General features: G+C 33.5%; 1 protein-coding gene across 5 annotated transcripts in view; it reads left to right on the top strand.

The window, feature by feature from the left end:
- Positions 1 to 1,957: 1,957 nt before the first annotated feature.
- Positions 1,958 to 16,757, top strand: part of RasGAP1 (Ras GTPase activating protein 1) — a 41,547-nt gene continuing 26,747 nt past the window's right edge. The window contains exons 1-2 of one of the 5 annotated variants that reach the window (XM_073984217.1): positions 1,958 to 2,111; positions 3,268 to 3,505. In XM_073984217.1, coding sequence (XP_073840318.1) covers positions 3,409 to 3,505 — 97 coding nt within the window. In that variant the 5' untranslated portion in view covers positions 1,958 to 2,111; positions 3,268 to 3,408. Of the gene's footprint in view, positions 2,463 to 3,267; positions 3,506 to 16,757 lie in introns of all 5 variants that reach the window. The other 4 variants (XM_073984215.1, XM_073984213.1, XM_073984214.1 and 1 more) reach the window with 4 other exon arrangements.

Raw genomic sequence — 16,757 nt, 5'->3', positions numbered from 1 at the left:
CTCTTTCCTACCCCCTATTGCCTAAAAACTGAATTTACTTTCCCGTGTGTCTAAACACGGACTTGCTAACTTCACGCAGGTAAAATATTTTGTGGTTGCATGATGAGTGACAAAAATGAACGGCCACAAGTGTACCCAGCTTTAGGGATTAGAGTAGTATAGTTCATGGACGAACTAGTTCAATTGAACGATTCATTGAAAGGGGCGTATGAACTAGATCAGTGGATATAGTTCATTATAGTTCAATAGTTCACTGAGCGCCGACCGAAAGATCCACGAAGAAGATCAACGAACGAACGATTCACAATCTAGTTCGGCATGTCATTCACATATGAATAAAGTGACGCCGTCTTCTGTGTTAAGTGATGCCTTCGTAATGTAAAGATTTTGTTTATGTTTTGGATCAATGTGAAGTGTCAAACACCATTGTAATAAAAGTAATATCTAATGGGTACTTTACAAGATATGTTTTTTACATATGAGTTGTCACTTTGCATATACATTTTGTATGGGAGAAGTGACAACTCATATGCAAAAAACATATCGTGTCCCGATATATCGAATCCATTACCTATTCAATGTGCCTTGTTTTGGATAGAAAAGAAGGAAAAAATAAAAAGAAACACACACAAAGGTTTTCGCAGTTATAATTTGTACACACACAACATAAGTTTTTTTGCCAACCACTTAAATAAAATTCTAATTACAATTTTTCCGAAGGACGCGTTATTCTAAACTTAATGCAAACTTAATCTTTCTTTATGAATGGAATAAAATATCTAAATTTAATGTTTTTATAGTTTAATTATACTATTCTAATGTTTGTTCCTATTTGGTGTATGTGTGTGAAGGATTATGAGCCGGTGAACGATTCTGATCCGAATGACTGAACTGGATAGTGAACTATAAACTAGATTACTGAACTAGTTAAGTGAAAAAAGCTGAACTATTGAACTAGATCTTTCAAATGAACTAGATTGTACAACTCTATTAGGGATGGGACAAACTTAGAGGTAGTTTACACTGTCTATCAATGTCATATGACACGAAAAAAAACCATTCCATATCTACCCACGAAGGCAATGTGGAGACGTAGTTTTTTACATTTTTGCTGGTGTGGGCCCACAGAGTAAATGGCGTAAGGAAAATCTCCAATATTGCAAATATTAGCGAATATATAACGATGGAAAATTTCGTCGTTCAGAGAGTACTTCTAATCGAACAGCGTAGAAAAATCGTCGTTCGTTCATAGAATTTTGTGTGGGGAAATAAGTAATTTATTCGTAGTTATGGGTCGAACAACGAATAGAGAACGAACGGCGTACCGTGGAAACGGGTTATTAAGTGCATTAATATTGGTCTGATCCTTTAAGTATAGTACACACGGTCCAACAAAACTGACAGTCAACGTACTTTTACGGCAATTTTCTGGCAAATAAACAATTATTCAGCTAGACTTTGATATTAACGAAATAGACCTCGATGACTGCCAGTTTTGTTGGACCGTGTGTACTATGCTTTACTTTTGAAAATAGTAAAACCGGCAAAAGTAGTAAAAGTTGTAAACTGCTCCCATATGAACTGTACGGTTTCTGAAGTAAAGGAACGCTTTTCGAGTAAAAAGTGGTAAAAATTGAAGATTGTTGCACGTAAAGCAACAGAGCTAATACTATGTTTACATTTACGAAATCCACTCGATTGCAACTGTTAATTCCTTTGTGAATACGTCAAATGAAAACTCATCTGAAATCGATTCGATTTCATTTGACGTTTGAGCAATGGAATTGACAGTTGAAATCAAGTGGATTTTGTAAATGTAAACATAGTATAATATGGTGATTCGTCTCCAGCGGGTGTGTAAAGTGAATTGATACCTTTTGCTCTTCTTCTAGTATCTTCTTCATATCTAGTATGTAAAGTGAATTGATGCCCCATATATTCATTGTAATTTCAATTTAGTTTCTATCGGTTCGCTTCGAATGAATGACGGCCTTCGCGCTTTTCTGGTTATTTGTTTGTGTGTTTGTATACACGTTCTGAGTGTGTCCGTGTATCGGCGTTTTTTTACAACGAGCAAAAGATTCACACATTAAACCGGAAGGAAGTCTAATGTAATTTGATATAGCATTCATTTCGTCGAATATTATGCGCAAAACGCACCCTCGAATTTTGCAGATAATGAAAAAATTTTAAAGCAAAGTTGGCAAATGAGTGTGATATTAAAAATCATATATAGGTACATATTTGTACTTAAATGCTAAAAAGAAGAAAAAAAAATGAATCAAGAGTACGTGACTGCAAAATCAAAGCTATGCAAAATATGTAAATAGTGTTTGTGTATGAGTGTCCATGAATGAAGGTGAATAGAAACTGCGAATTACGCAAAATCTTTAAAGCGGATTGAGAATAATGAAAGTTTGGAAACCAAACATAACAAAAACTACTTACCTGATTCATTCCAAGTGCGTATAAAATGAGTCGAGAACAAATTTCGTACATTTGTGTTTAAACCTGCTATCGTTATGCATTTCCTGTGATTCTAGTCATTTTATAACCCATTATTCTTTCCGCCATGTGCCCAAAACATACCCACAAACAGATAATATACAAATTGTAAATTTGTCAGGTCAATGCATTCAAAATTTCGACAAAGACAACCGACAACGGCAAATAATAAATATTTAGCTTTAGTAAACACAAAAACTATGTGCCGTATCGTTTAGCCTTCATCAAAGAGAAAGAAGCACAAAAATATATATCTATATATTTAAAGCACAGCAAACACACAGTCACACGCAGCCTACCACTTTGCTTACTAATACCGTGTGTGTATAAAACGATTTTATGAATGAATTCCCCCTCCCCTAGTCCGCCCACTACACCCTTCCTCCAAAAACATGTGTCACGAAATAATTCATTGAGCAAAATACGAAATATCAATGAAAAATCCGGGAGACTCAACGAGGCAGAATATTGCCTTATACAAGTTGTTGTTTTTAGAATCCACTTCAAATTTGCTTGGGGTAGAGCAGGAGCAGGATAAAGAAGGGTGTGTGTAAAGATTTTTAATGTGATATAAAATATTTTGGGCCCACCTGTCAAGCAATGTGCCAAAATTCAGTACAAATTCACATTTTTTGTGATGTAAACAAATGAATTGTCTTCGTGATATCATTGTTAATGTTGGATTCGAATTAATTACTATTGAGTATCTTTGTCAATTTTTAATGCATTGATGTTTTATTGTGGAATTAACTCTTGTTTCAGTTCTATGCAAAATGATGAATAAAAAGTTCAAAGTAAAAAGAGTAGTAGAAAACAACACAGCACGGCAACCCTGTTAAATACCTTTACATACAGCCCAAAATCATAGAAACGAATGAACAAGAAACATTGAAACGAAACACAATGCACCTGAAAAAGAAACATCCCATTAGTTATGGATCCAATATGGCCGATAATACACGGGAAGTACGAATTGAGGAGCAATTAAAAGTTAAGATTGGTACGTAAATAAATGGCAAAAATTGCTAAAAACTCGATCGAAGTAACGCGAGTGTAGTGTTATTATGACGAAAGGTGTAACAAAAAACAACACATTCGAAGGAAAAATCAGTGAAAAAATGTGGCGAAATGTGTTGGCGTTGATGGCCAAAAGCGCGTCCACTTTGTGTTCCCAAGAAAATGGGATGTGAAACATGATTGTTGGTTGACTACCAAATAATAATTGTTTTCATAGGATATCGATCATATTCAGTAACAAAAGAAATGTTTTAAAGCATTGTGTCGATACTGTGGACATAAATTAGATTACAGATTAGAAATGTGAAGGAATCTTTAATTGAGAAATTAATATAAAAATTGTGCAAAAGAATGTTTGGTGTTTCAAGTTTTTTATGTGAGTGATTTTGTGTGTGTTGCGTTACGGAACATAGTTGTCCCACTCACACCTGTGCTTCGAAGCCTCTGGTTAGTGCTGTTGGATTGGATGTGGAACATTCTGAGCAATGAAACGATGAATTCCCATACTTTGTTGTCGTTCTCATCTTTTTCTTGTGTTTTACTTTTGTGTATTTTTTGTTTGCTTTCGTCTTTCCCGTCTTTCCTTCGTGAGTGTGTTTGTGTGTGTCGGATGTGTTGACGACGATGAAATTGAAATTTCCCTTTTCATGCTGTTCTCCGTTCTTGTTATGAATGAATTTTTTCATTTGGTTTTGTTTCGCTTCACAATCGTCATTGTGTTGGTTACCTTTCCTGTTTATTTCTTGAGAATGTGCATATAGTGTTGTTGTTGTTTCAAAAAATCATGAATGAATGAGAAGATATCTAAAAATCAAAATAAACAAATTTATTTTTATCAATTCTAACAGAAATTTGTGTTGAATGTGCAATAAATATCATGTCGGGGAAGTCAGTATTTCCCATTATATAGGCTTCGAAAGATCTGAAAAACATACATATAATTTTTGACCAATAAAAATGTTTGAAAAAAAAACCCTGTCTATTTTCGACAAAAATTTATTTTTTGAAATCTTTCTGTGGAAGAAGTTTCAAATTAAACTTGTTCCAAATATGAGAAATTCTCCACAGGTAGTATTTTTTGCACTGATTCCAATATATGGGTCTTCGGTCCCGTTTTTTAGACTTTATTTAAAGGTCAGGTACACATCTCGGATACGGGAACAGCATTTTCTGGCTTATTCCTAGTTTAACTATAACTATCGGATTATTCTGATTTTTTTTACCATAGATAGATCTTGATGCCGTGATTATGAAAATATAAAATTTTGCCAGCGGTCATATTTGAGCCGAAAGTTCACGTAAAAAACCGGATATAGGGACGCTTTAAGGATTTGCCTAATTTCAATCATTCCCCATTTGCTATGAACTAAAGCTTATTTGCTTCAAAATTTTGTTTACGTTTCGATGAAGTTAAAACGTTTTAAATTATTGGCATAATCCGAGTTTATGAACTAAGCTCGGATCGGGATAAAATTTTTTTTCACACGTAGTCCATACTTCCCGAGTTATGGCCCTCCGAAGTTGCGAAAATTCCCTTGTTAAGGGCCGGCAACTTAGTGACAATTTAAATAAAAATGTTATTCCCGTTCCCTAGATTGGCTCCGGTCCATAGGAAAAAGTCTTAAATCCCCGGCCAAAGGCCGGCTATTTGAGAAAAATTTCCATTCTTAAAGAAAATTTTGTTCCCGTAGTGCAACTCGAGTTGGTCCGAATTATTTCTTATAAAAGTTAAGAAAAATTCGAATATAGCTTAAGGCTCGGATCAGGCTGAAATTTATGTCATAGATAGATCTTGTCTTCCTGATTACGGCAATATAGGGTATGTGCACCTAATGTCGGCATGTACCAGTAGTCGGCACCTTTTGAATTTGAACTCAAATAACTGAAAATTAAGAAAACAAACTAGGAAAATAATCTTAAAAATGCTTACACAATATTGTCAGCTAACTTTATTTAAAATTTCATTGAGCTAGGACCAATTTTTATATAGAAATTTAAGTTTTTGTCAGTGAAGGGTTTTCACCACAATCGAAAATGCATGTTTCTTAAGAAAAAATTTATGGAGATGTTTTTGTTATGTCGGTAGAGAACAGTTAAAAGAACATTTTAGAAAAAGAAATTTTGAAAAAATATTTATAATTGTGCAATTTTTGCTGATGCCGACTTTAGGGAAAAAATATAAAATTTGCCTGAAGTCGGAATGGGGTTATAAACGTTGGTTTTTATCGATTAATTTTAGCTACAAAAATGGTGAAATAAATTAATAAAGCGGCAAATAAATCAATTTTATTTTACTTCTATACCTATATCCTGCTTTTGCCCGGACTTTCGGTATAAATAAACGTTTATGACCGCCTAAAAATTGTAATCAGGGCATCGAGATATATCTATGGTAAAATTTCATATCGATTCGACGATTATAGCCAAACTAGTAATGTTCCAGATCCGATGTTTTACGAATTATACTTCATGTCGTTGGTTCTAAACCTGAAGAAAAGATAGGATGTTTCATGTATTGATTTCGCCTTTTTCCAAAGATCCAGTGAAATAATACAATCGTATGAAACCACTTCCATAAATATCTTTAATTGGGTAATTCAGTACTCCTCCTCATATTTCCCAATTCAAAATAAATCCCCAAAGATGGACTTATTGTAAACATAAAGCAAAAAATAATTCTATTTTAAAGTGAGCTTTTTCGGGAGCGTTTCGATAGTTTTATGCAGCATTTGTTGTAAAGCATCCCTGCTTTGATAAACAATATACCTATAACATTTATTAAGTAAGTAATTACGTATTCTGTACGTCGTGATGCGCCCTAATGTTTTTACCTTTACTTGTCTGTGTTTAAACAGGAAAATAACAATTTACACAAGAATTAATTCTGAGGAAAATGTTTAGTTTTTTTTCTAATTTGTCGCTCAACTGTAGACACAAACTTGTATTTATGTTGTAAGTTGTTAACCCATAGTAGATTGAAGTTTTTGTATTAAATCCGGATATGAAGCAATTGTAGGTAGTAAGTGTTGCGACAATACTCTTTTCATTTCATTTTCAGAACATGTAGGTATGTAGAAAACAAAAAAAGAACAACAGTGAGCCAGCATTCAATTCAGTGGAAATCTTCAGACCATTATATTGGAGTGGTGGCTCGATACTACTGCAATAACGTCATAGTCAGATGTTCTTCACGCTTTTAACTTTATTGATTAAGTATTTCGGTTATGTTAAAAATCTACCTGTATTTTTAACAAATCTCTTGTTATCTGAAAATACACGACTTGATCAACTTTCGGTAATATTTTGTTGAAAAATATTGCGTAGTTTGTGGCAAATGACTGCCATAGTTTTGTGAGCTTATTAAGTACTTCAAGATATTGTCTTTAACGGCAGTGGGCCTTCAAAGTTCCGTAAGTCTTATATTATTGTACCGAAACCGGCCAAGGCAAAATTAACCCAGCAAAATGTTTGTAGCCAAAGAAGTAGTTAAATCATGAGTGCAAGTGATTCCGGACTACATCTTTTTACGTGAAAGAAGTCATGATTTTTACAAGGGCATGGTGCAGTGAGGATACTGTCTAATTTACTTCTTAAGCACACTTTTGCATTAGTTCTTTGTAGTGAATGAATCACAACAACATATGATTCAACTACTTCTTTGGCTACAAACAAAGATGTAGTTCGAAATCACTTTTATTATTTTTTGTATACAAATTACTTTTTATGGATGCAAACATATTGCTGTTATTATAATTAACAAGAAACAAATTAAGTTCTTTGCCTTTTAAGTTTTTTTTTTTGCAAAATTTTGAAATTTCTAAAATGTGAAAAATTTATGAAATGGATTCAAATCGGACATTGTCAAAATGTGAAGAACGGACTGCATTTTTCATGACTCTGCGTGGACTGCTTCAAAAAAAGCTATTCAATCACTACTTCACAAGGAACAACTTCAAATAAATTTTGCTGGGAATATAATTGTTAAGAGTTTGAAGATTGGATTCATCGATAAACAGTAGGTGCCATATCGTCGAGCTAATATCGGCGTAATGTTGCGATATATACACTGCCGCTCACTTGAATAGAACCCCCCTGCAAAATTTTATTTAACCTCCATTTTTTCCGAATTATACAAGATATGAAGTTTTTAACTTTTGTTATATTTTGTTTCATGTGTTTGGAGTAAACTTAGTCATTCATTTGCATTCAAATCCGATTTATATAAGAATTATACAAGAAAAAAAAAAATAAAGTAAAAAATTAGAGTAAAAAAATTGGCTCATTTGAATAGAACCCCCATTTAAAACTTGCGTATACAGAAAGATTGTATTAAATATCGATGCATATTCACTCTGTAGTGAAAATTAAGTACTTTCAGTACTATTTAGTAAAAGTATATCCCTCCTGATTAAGGATACACCCGTATATAATGCTTTGGCAAGGATTCTTTAAATAATCAGGTGTAATGCCTAACAAAGCTTGCTTTTTTCTGTAAACAAGTTTATTTTTGGAAGCGTAATGTCTCCTAGAGTCGTATATTTTACGCATAAGTCATTCCCATACAGTTTAGAGAATATTTACCACTGTAGAATATGGTGTCCCCTCCAGGATATCCTCGATTATCCGTATGGTCGGGACCGGAAACCGATTTTGCCGGGTACGAGTACGAGTTTTTGCAAACATTTATAAATATGAGCAGCTTTGAATTTAATGTGAAACTGAAAAGATTGAAACCGTTCCAAAATAACTAATTTTTGCATTTTTTTGTCTATTGAAATTTGGTCGCATGTATTATAATAGCGGATCATAAAGATTTTCAAGGTAAATCGGTGTAAAATTAACAACAAATTCTGTGTAAGTTTTAATTCCTAATTTTGCCTTTTACAGAATTCCGCTCACTACTAATGGCCGCATGACGAAAAATGAAATTTTCATGAATTTTTCACAAGAAATCTACCAATTTTTTTTTTAGAAGATTTTGTTTTCATCTGACAGATCACACCTAGAGCTACTTTTGGATTTTTCTTTTTTTGAAAAATATTGCACAGTGTTCTGTCAATTTGCGCACATACGAGACACTGTTTTTACTAAAGCAGTTTGCGGTGCCCACTGTAGCTCGAAAACGAATAAACCTATCATCATATGTTTTTGTGGGATCATTAAGAATCTAATAACCTTGTACTTAAGCGAAACGGAATTAACAAATATACATTATAAAAAAAAATTGAACTGTCAAAGTCAACATTTCGATTTTAACTAAAAAATTGATCGTTTTTCGCCATAAATCAGTCAAAAATTCCTTTTTTTAAAAAGTCTCTCGCTTAAGAACAAGCTTTTTATATGTATAATAATCCCACAAAATCGAGCTTCAGTGGGCACCGCATTTCAAAATGCCATATTGAGGAAATCGCGTTTCAAACTTCGATGATACACCCAAAACACAATGAATTTTCTCTTTCTAACGCTCACATCTCAGCTAATTTGTATCCGATCGACTCGAAATTTCTGCAACATCTTCTATTGTACCAGCCCAGCAAAAAGTTTGCCTCCAAAGAGGCAGTTAAATGATATGTACAAGTGATCTGGAAGTGCATCAAATTATGCATTTTCACTCATGATTTTTACAAGAGCGTGACTACTGAAAGAGGCACTCCATTGCACTGCATTTTAACTGACCCTTTGGCACTGCATTTAAACTGACCCTCTGGCACTGCATTTTAACTGACCCTTTGGCATTGCATTTTAACTAACCCTATGGGGGTAGAATAGGAGGCAGTCCAAAGCACGTGTTTTGATACAGGCATTCTGCGGAAATTGTGCAAGCCAGAACAAAAAAATGCATTTATTATTTGCGTAAAACAAAAATATTAAGAACTTTAGTTACATTAACACAAATTATGAAAATTCTCCATTGAATTCAATCGCAAATATGTGTGTTTTCTCCGCTCTCCAATTATTCCAAGCTGAACTGTTTTTGTTTCATCTTCCCATCACCAGTTAAGTTTTCGACATGTACTCCAACAGCATTCCATTCGGAAATTTTCTTCTCGTGAGTTACCGGAAAAATGTTCACAAATTAAATATTATTTATTTTGTATTAACAAATGTTTGGAAATGTTAACACGCTTATCTCTTTTTGTAAAATGTATACCGCTGCCTCTAGAGAAGTACAAACTGATTTATGTACATGTAGGGATCTCTAACAACTGCTAATAAAATGTAGCGAACGGAGTGCCTTTTTCACGACTCCGTTTGGACTGCATCCGGATGCTGTTAAATTGTGAGGAATTGGAGTGCCCTTTTCACGACTCCGTTGAACAGCATCCGGATGTTGTTAAAATGTGACAAGTGGATGTGATTCTTTGGGTTGCATCCAAATGCAGTTAAAATGTGAGGACTGGAGTGCCTTTTTCACGACTCCGTTTGAACTGCATCAAAACATGCCGTGACAGAACTAGTCCACATTGCACTACTTCCAATTTATTTTGCTGGGAGTACTTTGAAAATGAGCCAAAAATTTTTGATTTTGTAAAATTTGTAAGTGGCCACAACCCCTTAAAAATTCTACATTTTAAACAGTCATTATTTACCATAAACTGCAAATTTTTTAGTCGGTCATTTTCAGTTTTGATTAAAATATAATATAAATTACTTTCCATTTTATTTACACACGATTTCATATTTTTTATTAAATAAGAAAGCGTCTAGTGAAAATATTTACCATACACGTTCACAAGGGAAAATGCAAGAAAAATGTTATTCTTAAAAACAACTTAATTTATCGTGCGAATTTTCATTACAAAGCAAACGACTGCAGTGCCGGAATTATAACCGACAGAGTATGTTCGTTTCGCTACTGAGGGCTATAGGTATTATTTTGGAATTTCCATTCATAATAACTGTTAACATTTAAGTTCCTGTAATAATTAGTTTAAATATATTTAGGCGTATCTCTTGTTGTCTCTGGCACATTGACTTATTTATGTTACTGAGATGCATGTATGTGAACAAAATAAATAAAATGATATAAATATGAAAATAATAAACAGATTCCAATTTTCATAGTAGGGGAAAACAACAATGAATATCGTCGCTCGTACAACAATAAAGAAGAACACAGATAACAATGATATGCATGAGTTTTGTAAAAATAAGCAAACGGAAATTGTTATTATTTCATTTTTATTGTACAAGATAAAAGTATGTTTATGGGAGACTTTCTTTTCACCAGATTTTCTATCACAAAGCAAAATATTTGTTTGTCATTGTTTTAGTAAAGCAACAAGAAAACAGAAATGAAAATTTGCATGCCTTTTATTCAATGGGGTGAGTTAGTCTATCCAATAGGTAGTTTCACCATGGAACTCTTTGTTTAACATTGAAGAAAAATATCTAATGTAATGTACTGCTGTAACATTGTTACACTTTGGGTCGGAAGCGGATCTGTAGTTTGTGTGAACTATAGTTTAACACGTCTAGATCGTAAGGTCTGTAAACGCATGTACAAACGCTTGTAAAATATTTTTATTTACAGTGAGAGAAAAATAAATATATACATAGTTTATTTTATTTTTTGAAACATATTGTAAAGAAAGCCTTAAGTCTCAATATACATTAGGCAAGTTTACTTGCGACGAGTCTCCGTTTGCGGGTGAGACACGCAAGGGGAATGGAAGTTGCTCGTACTGGCAATTTTCAGTCAATACCTTATATATTTTTCGTATTTGACATTATTTTCATTGTTTTGAAAACAAGACCGTAACAGAATTCTTTGTGTAGACGCACTGCTTCAAAATCTCCGGAAATTGTCTGTGGTAGGGTCTTGTAGTTGTCTTAGAGATAAGTTTTAAAATAGATTATACCACTAGGATCGAACGCCAATGTTTATTGACTGTAGGATTTCCCGCCTTTTTCCCTAAGTAAAAAAAAACATACAGAAATGTTGCGTTTTTCGGCTCACCATCTCATAAGACTTGTTACGTACATCTTTTTTTGCTGCCATTTATCTTGCATTGCCTTCCGAATAACCACTTTCTTTTGTCCTTTACAATATTGATTTCCATATGTACATGCGTTTTATGCAGTTGTCATCTCTTGGGAGGTTTATTTAAATAAGGACATAGATCGGTCTTTTCAGACATCATTTTCAATTGGAGACATCAGTAACATCTTTATTAAAACTTTACAAATTTTGCCAAACTTGGATTTTGGCCATGGTATGTGTATAAGGGAAATGACAAAAATTCGCAAAAAGCTAAATGACCCCATCGATCCCATGTGTGGAAAAAAAAATTTTTTGAGGGTTTATTCATTTTTACTTCATATCCTGTAAGACTTATCAAAACCGCATAAATTAAAAGTTGTAGACTTAAAAATTGACAACAAGAATGGTCTTTATGATTTTTACAAAGGTATCACCATTCATGATACACATACGGAGAAATAAGCTGCATAAGAGCCGAACCGGTTAAAACAATGGCACCATGTGATAGGTATTTCCATAAGCTTTCAAAAGACAACCACTTTGTTGTAATCGCTAGAATCGGGTCCAAAACGGATGCGACCCCTACGGATATTATACATTTCCGTAATCAGCTCAATAAACCCTCCCTCTGACATAATTGCTTCAAAAATCAAAGACTACAGCAATCACTACTGCTGGTTCATTTTCAAATCATGTTGGTTACGCCTTTTTGTGTTTTATAAAATTTATAGTATGGGGTTAAGTATTTTGGAATTTCTTGAATAGGATCGTTAAAAACGTAGAAGCTTGAAATTTATCCAGAGCGTGTATTTTAGCTTTATGATAACGATATGTAAATATGTCAATGTGGTGTGCATCTTCCGTTTTCCATTACATTTACCGCGAAATAATAATATTAAAATCCATTATCGATGTTAGATAAATAATCTTTTTTTATTGTAAACAGTCAAACCAAAGCGAATTTAGGAAGGTGATACAAAAACGAATCCAGGCCTTCATTTGCTGTAATTTTTTTTTTTTAATTAAAATAAAAAATAGGTAAATTCCAAAAACTTTTTTCTTGTAAAAATATACGTGTACAACGTTTAATTTTTAAATGTGTGAAACACATTGTATTGTTTTATTTGTTCTAGGTGGATTCCTCACAAGAAAACTTTTGATAGCAAATGAAGATTAAGGCCTTACCACCTTCCTAAATTCGCCTTGAGTCTAACTTATTTACATTCGCCTTGTTTACAAATTTTGACACTACATATTCGTAATGGTTTTGGTTTCAAGAAAATTGTAACAACTAGTCGTAAATTAATAATTTCTTAATTATTTCAATATTTTATACACTTTGCTCTCATTTCCATTATTTTTGTTTGTAATTGTCAATGTAAGCTGTTAATGAAAAATTCAAAACGGCTATAGAATTGGTAAATATGCACATAACAGTAATAATAATAATAATAATAATAATATCCCAGAAGGGATAAGGGAGACTTCTCTCATATCAATGATTGCAACCCGATTCATATTACCTCAATGATATGAGACTTGCTGTTTATCGCCAAGTCCAAAAGGCGTGTCTACATTGTTTCTACAGAATTTTTACATGCTTGGCAAATGTCTCCAACGTTTCATTGAGGGTTATTTTTGCCACCGTTGAAAATTTGATGTTGCTCAGCCTGCGAATGGAACCCGGGTATTCATCGTGCAAGGCGGATGTACATACCATTTCACCACGGTGTCACCAATAAAATAAATTTATATAAGTAATTCCAGATTGCAAATTTAATATTATATCCCCTTAATATGTTCAGAATGTATTCTATTATTTTTTCTTGCATAGTGGGAAAATTAAATGCGAGGTCATATTCGCAAACGATGACTTAACTGAGTAAAAACTGCATCTATGAGTATGTATGTATAAATAAATATTGGACTCCGAGTTATTCGTCTTATGTGAATTTTGCATATCTGTATTCTTTTTTGCACACATTTGCATATATTGTACATAATTGACTGTCGTCAAGTGAACGTCGTTTCGCTCGACGAGTGCGTGTATGTGTTGATTTCTGCATTTAACTATGTAAAGAAGTAATCAGTATTTCCGCTTTGTGCAGTAGAATCTCAACTTCGATGAAATAAAAAAAAAAAACCAAAAGAATTTTCATTGACAAAATGCAATCTCCGGATGTTCTTCGAGGAACAGACAAAAAAATCATGTATTTTTGCATTAAATATCTCCATACATACCCATGTCACGCAAAGCGGATTTCTGTAGTAGTCAAAAGAAGATATTAAAACTTTTGTTTAACTATTTTTGATGGTGAATATGATATGATGCAATTTAATGAATTCATAGTTGACTAACATACTAGACAGCACGATTCTTTATAAACAAATACGAACACAAATTGTGCGAATTGACACAAGTCTCTAAGTTAAGACATCGCTTACATTGAAATATTTTTAGAAACAATTTAATGGAGAGGGGACTTGCATTTGGTTATATAAAATTTCGCCTAAACAATTAATTCTTCAAACTGCGTTGATGGCTGCGAAACACAAGCTATTTACTACTATTCAAGTTGTACTTGTTTCGTAGCAGATAATATAATGCTATATTTGAAACTTGCCAGTGTCATCCATCCATTTGTTATTACAATTCACTGTTTTCTACTTATGTAATGCTTGATTGTTGTTGGGTGGCGGTTGACGGTCGTTTGGATCCAATACAAATTTCCTTATCTGTCATTTGACCCTAATTATAGAGCGATCAATTGAGTATTTCAATACCATAAAAAGACAATCAACATTTATGCTTACACAGAACGAAGCGCACAACCATTATATGGACAAACTATAGTGTGTGTTATTTGTGTGCGATAGAAACATTTTAAAGTCAAGTTTTGAACATTCTAAACTCCATGTATGTTGTAAATGACCTTTAACAAATTCTTTTAACCTTATAAACTTAAAAATTTTGTAGTTGCATATATGTACATATAAGGCGACAATGTATATCGACAGTAGCGAATAGTACCACTCGATTTAGCTACTTTATCGCCTCACACTCTCTTTCTGGCAAAAACTGAAAATCTAATGTCTGTTAGTGCCGATACACACTAGAGTGATTTCATTGAAAGAATTTCATGAAATTAGGCGTTCTTTGATCGAGTTCCCCACTACAGCAATTTCTTTATATTACTCTACCATTGAACTTGATCTCGGGACGCATAATTTGTCTTCCTAACTTAAAAAAATTATGACACAAAAAAGTGAAATAGCTACTTGGACCATAGTAAGAGCTAGTCAGATATCAGTGCTAAATTTTGGTGAGTAGCGGAGTGCCCCAAGGGTCTGTTTTGGGACCTCTCCTACATGAACGATCTTTTTGCCAAGTTGGAGAGTTGGTGTGTCCCGTTCGCTTTTGCTGATGATCTTCAATTAGTGTTTAAAGGAGATTCGAGATTTCCCTCTGTGTTGCAATCTCAGGTAGAACTAGTTATGGATTTGCTGCAAAAGTGGATACATGACAGCAAGCTTAAGGTTAATCCGTTAAAAAGTAAAGCTCTTTTGTTTTCTACGTGTAGTAGTATAAATGTTCATGTAATGTATGCTGGTGCGCTTATTGAATATGTTGGGCAGCTTGAATGCCTCGGTGTTATACTAGACAATAAGCTTTTCTTTACGCAGCATATAACTCGTGTGATGTCGAGAGTAAATTGGGCCCTAAGATCTCTTTACAGCACTGATTTGTCTTGGCATCTCTTGTCAAAGAGCGTTAAATTAGGGCTCTTGTTCTTCCATCTATACTGTATTGTTTTGAAATTTATTCGGGTACGGCACAATGTTATTTGCACTTGTTACAGCTGTCTTTGAACCGAGCGGTACGGTACATTTATGGTTTAAATGGCCGTTCACATATATCGCCGTATGTGCACAAATTTCTGGACTGTTCGTTTTCCTCCTTTTTGAACTGTCGGTTGTTGCTGCTCATGTTTTTCAAGCTAATTGTTTCTCGACGTCCATTCATCAAGAAACAGTCAGTTGCAAATTTCCCGAGTTGTTCATTTAATGGATACGTAATTCCTAATTAGAGTGGCTCGTCTATACATAAAATTTTTTGCCCCCTACGTTAAACAATTTTGGGGTTTCGTATACTACGTACTCCAACAAACTTCTTCACCATTTCCAGTAGTGTTATTGAAAAAGTTTTTTCTAGTTTATATACATTAATTTTTGTTAATGCCTTTGAGTAGTCAAAAAAATTGTTTTTGAGGTTATGCCTAATGTGGTGTAGTATTAGCTATCAAGGGAGGATAATTATTTTTTCATAGTTTAATTATATTTTTATTTAATACAAAACTATTTTAAGAATTTTTAATGTTTACTTGTAAAAAATTGAGTAGTTTTTCCTGTTTAAGGTTTAGCTTAATGCGTACATACATATATTGTAATTTTTAGCGCCACTCATTCGCACCCCAACCGAACCGAGGGGGCGACCACCCTTTGAACGTAGGGATCGCGTACACACCAAAATCCGGATAATGGTGGATGCTAAGTGATGTTACTATACAAAGAATTGAAATCACTGCACATTCTACTTACAGGTTCACATGACAAATAATTTGTACGATGAAAATCAGTATTCAATATTTGATAGTTTCTACTAGATAGGAACATTTAATCTAATCGAAGAAATAAGGAAGTCCGAAGGTATATCGCCATGTAAAATTTTAAATACAAAAATAGTGCTCATCATTATGCGTCTGCTTTTTAATGTGGTAATCGAATTAATTTTAGCCTGCTAGTGTATGAAAGAAGAACAAAGTCACTATTCCAATGAAAACTTCTCAATGCAAAGAGTAAGAACCATTCCATTCCATTTTATCGGCATAAATTGCATAGTAAGGATCCCATATTACAGTCCCATATTCTAATATGGGCCTTACAAGGCCCATATGGGTCTGAAAATTCCTTAGTCCATCGTTTTATAAAACCTAATACACCATTTGCTTTATTCACCACTGATATAATGTGATTATTAAAATCTAATTTTGGCTCCATTAAAATATAAATTCTATCAGTATGTTTACGTTCTTTAAACCCTTTTATAATATCAGATGAAAATTGTAAAAGATTTGTAATAGTTGATAGTCCATTGCGAAATCCATGCTGACATGGACTCAGAATAGATTGAATTTTATGAGAAATAATATCAGTGATTAGTTTTTCAAATAACTTCGGTATAGCACTTAAT

The sequence above is a fragment of the Musca autumnalis genome, unplaced genomic scaffold (assembly GCF_047663935.1).
Source record: "Musca autumnalis isolate F117 unplaced genomic scaffold, ASM4766393v1 scaffold_4, whole genome shotgun sequence".
NCBI classification, from domain to species: domain Eukaryota; kingdom Metazoa; phylum Arthropoda; class Insecta; order Diptera; family Muscidae; genus Musca; species Musca autumnalis.
Note: the sequence above shows the minus strand (reverse complement) of the source record. Positions and strands in the feature narration are given on the sequence as shown.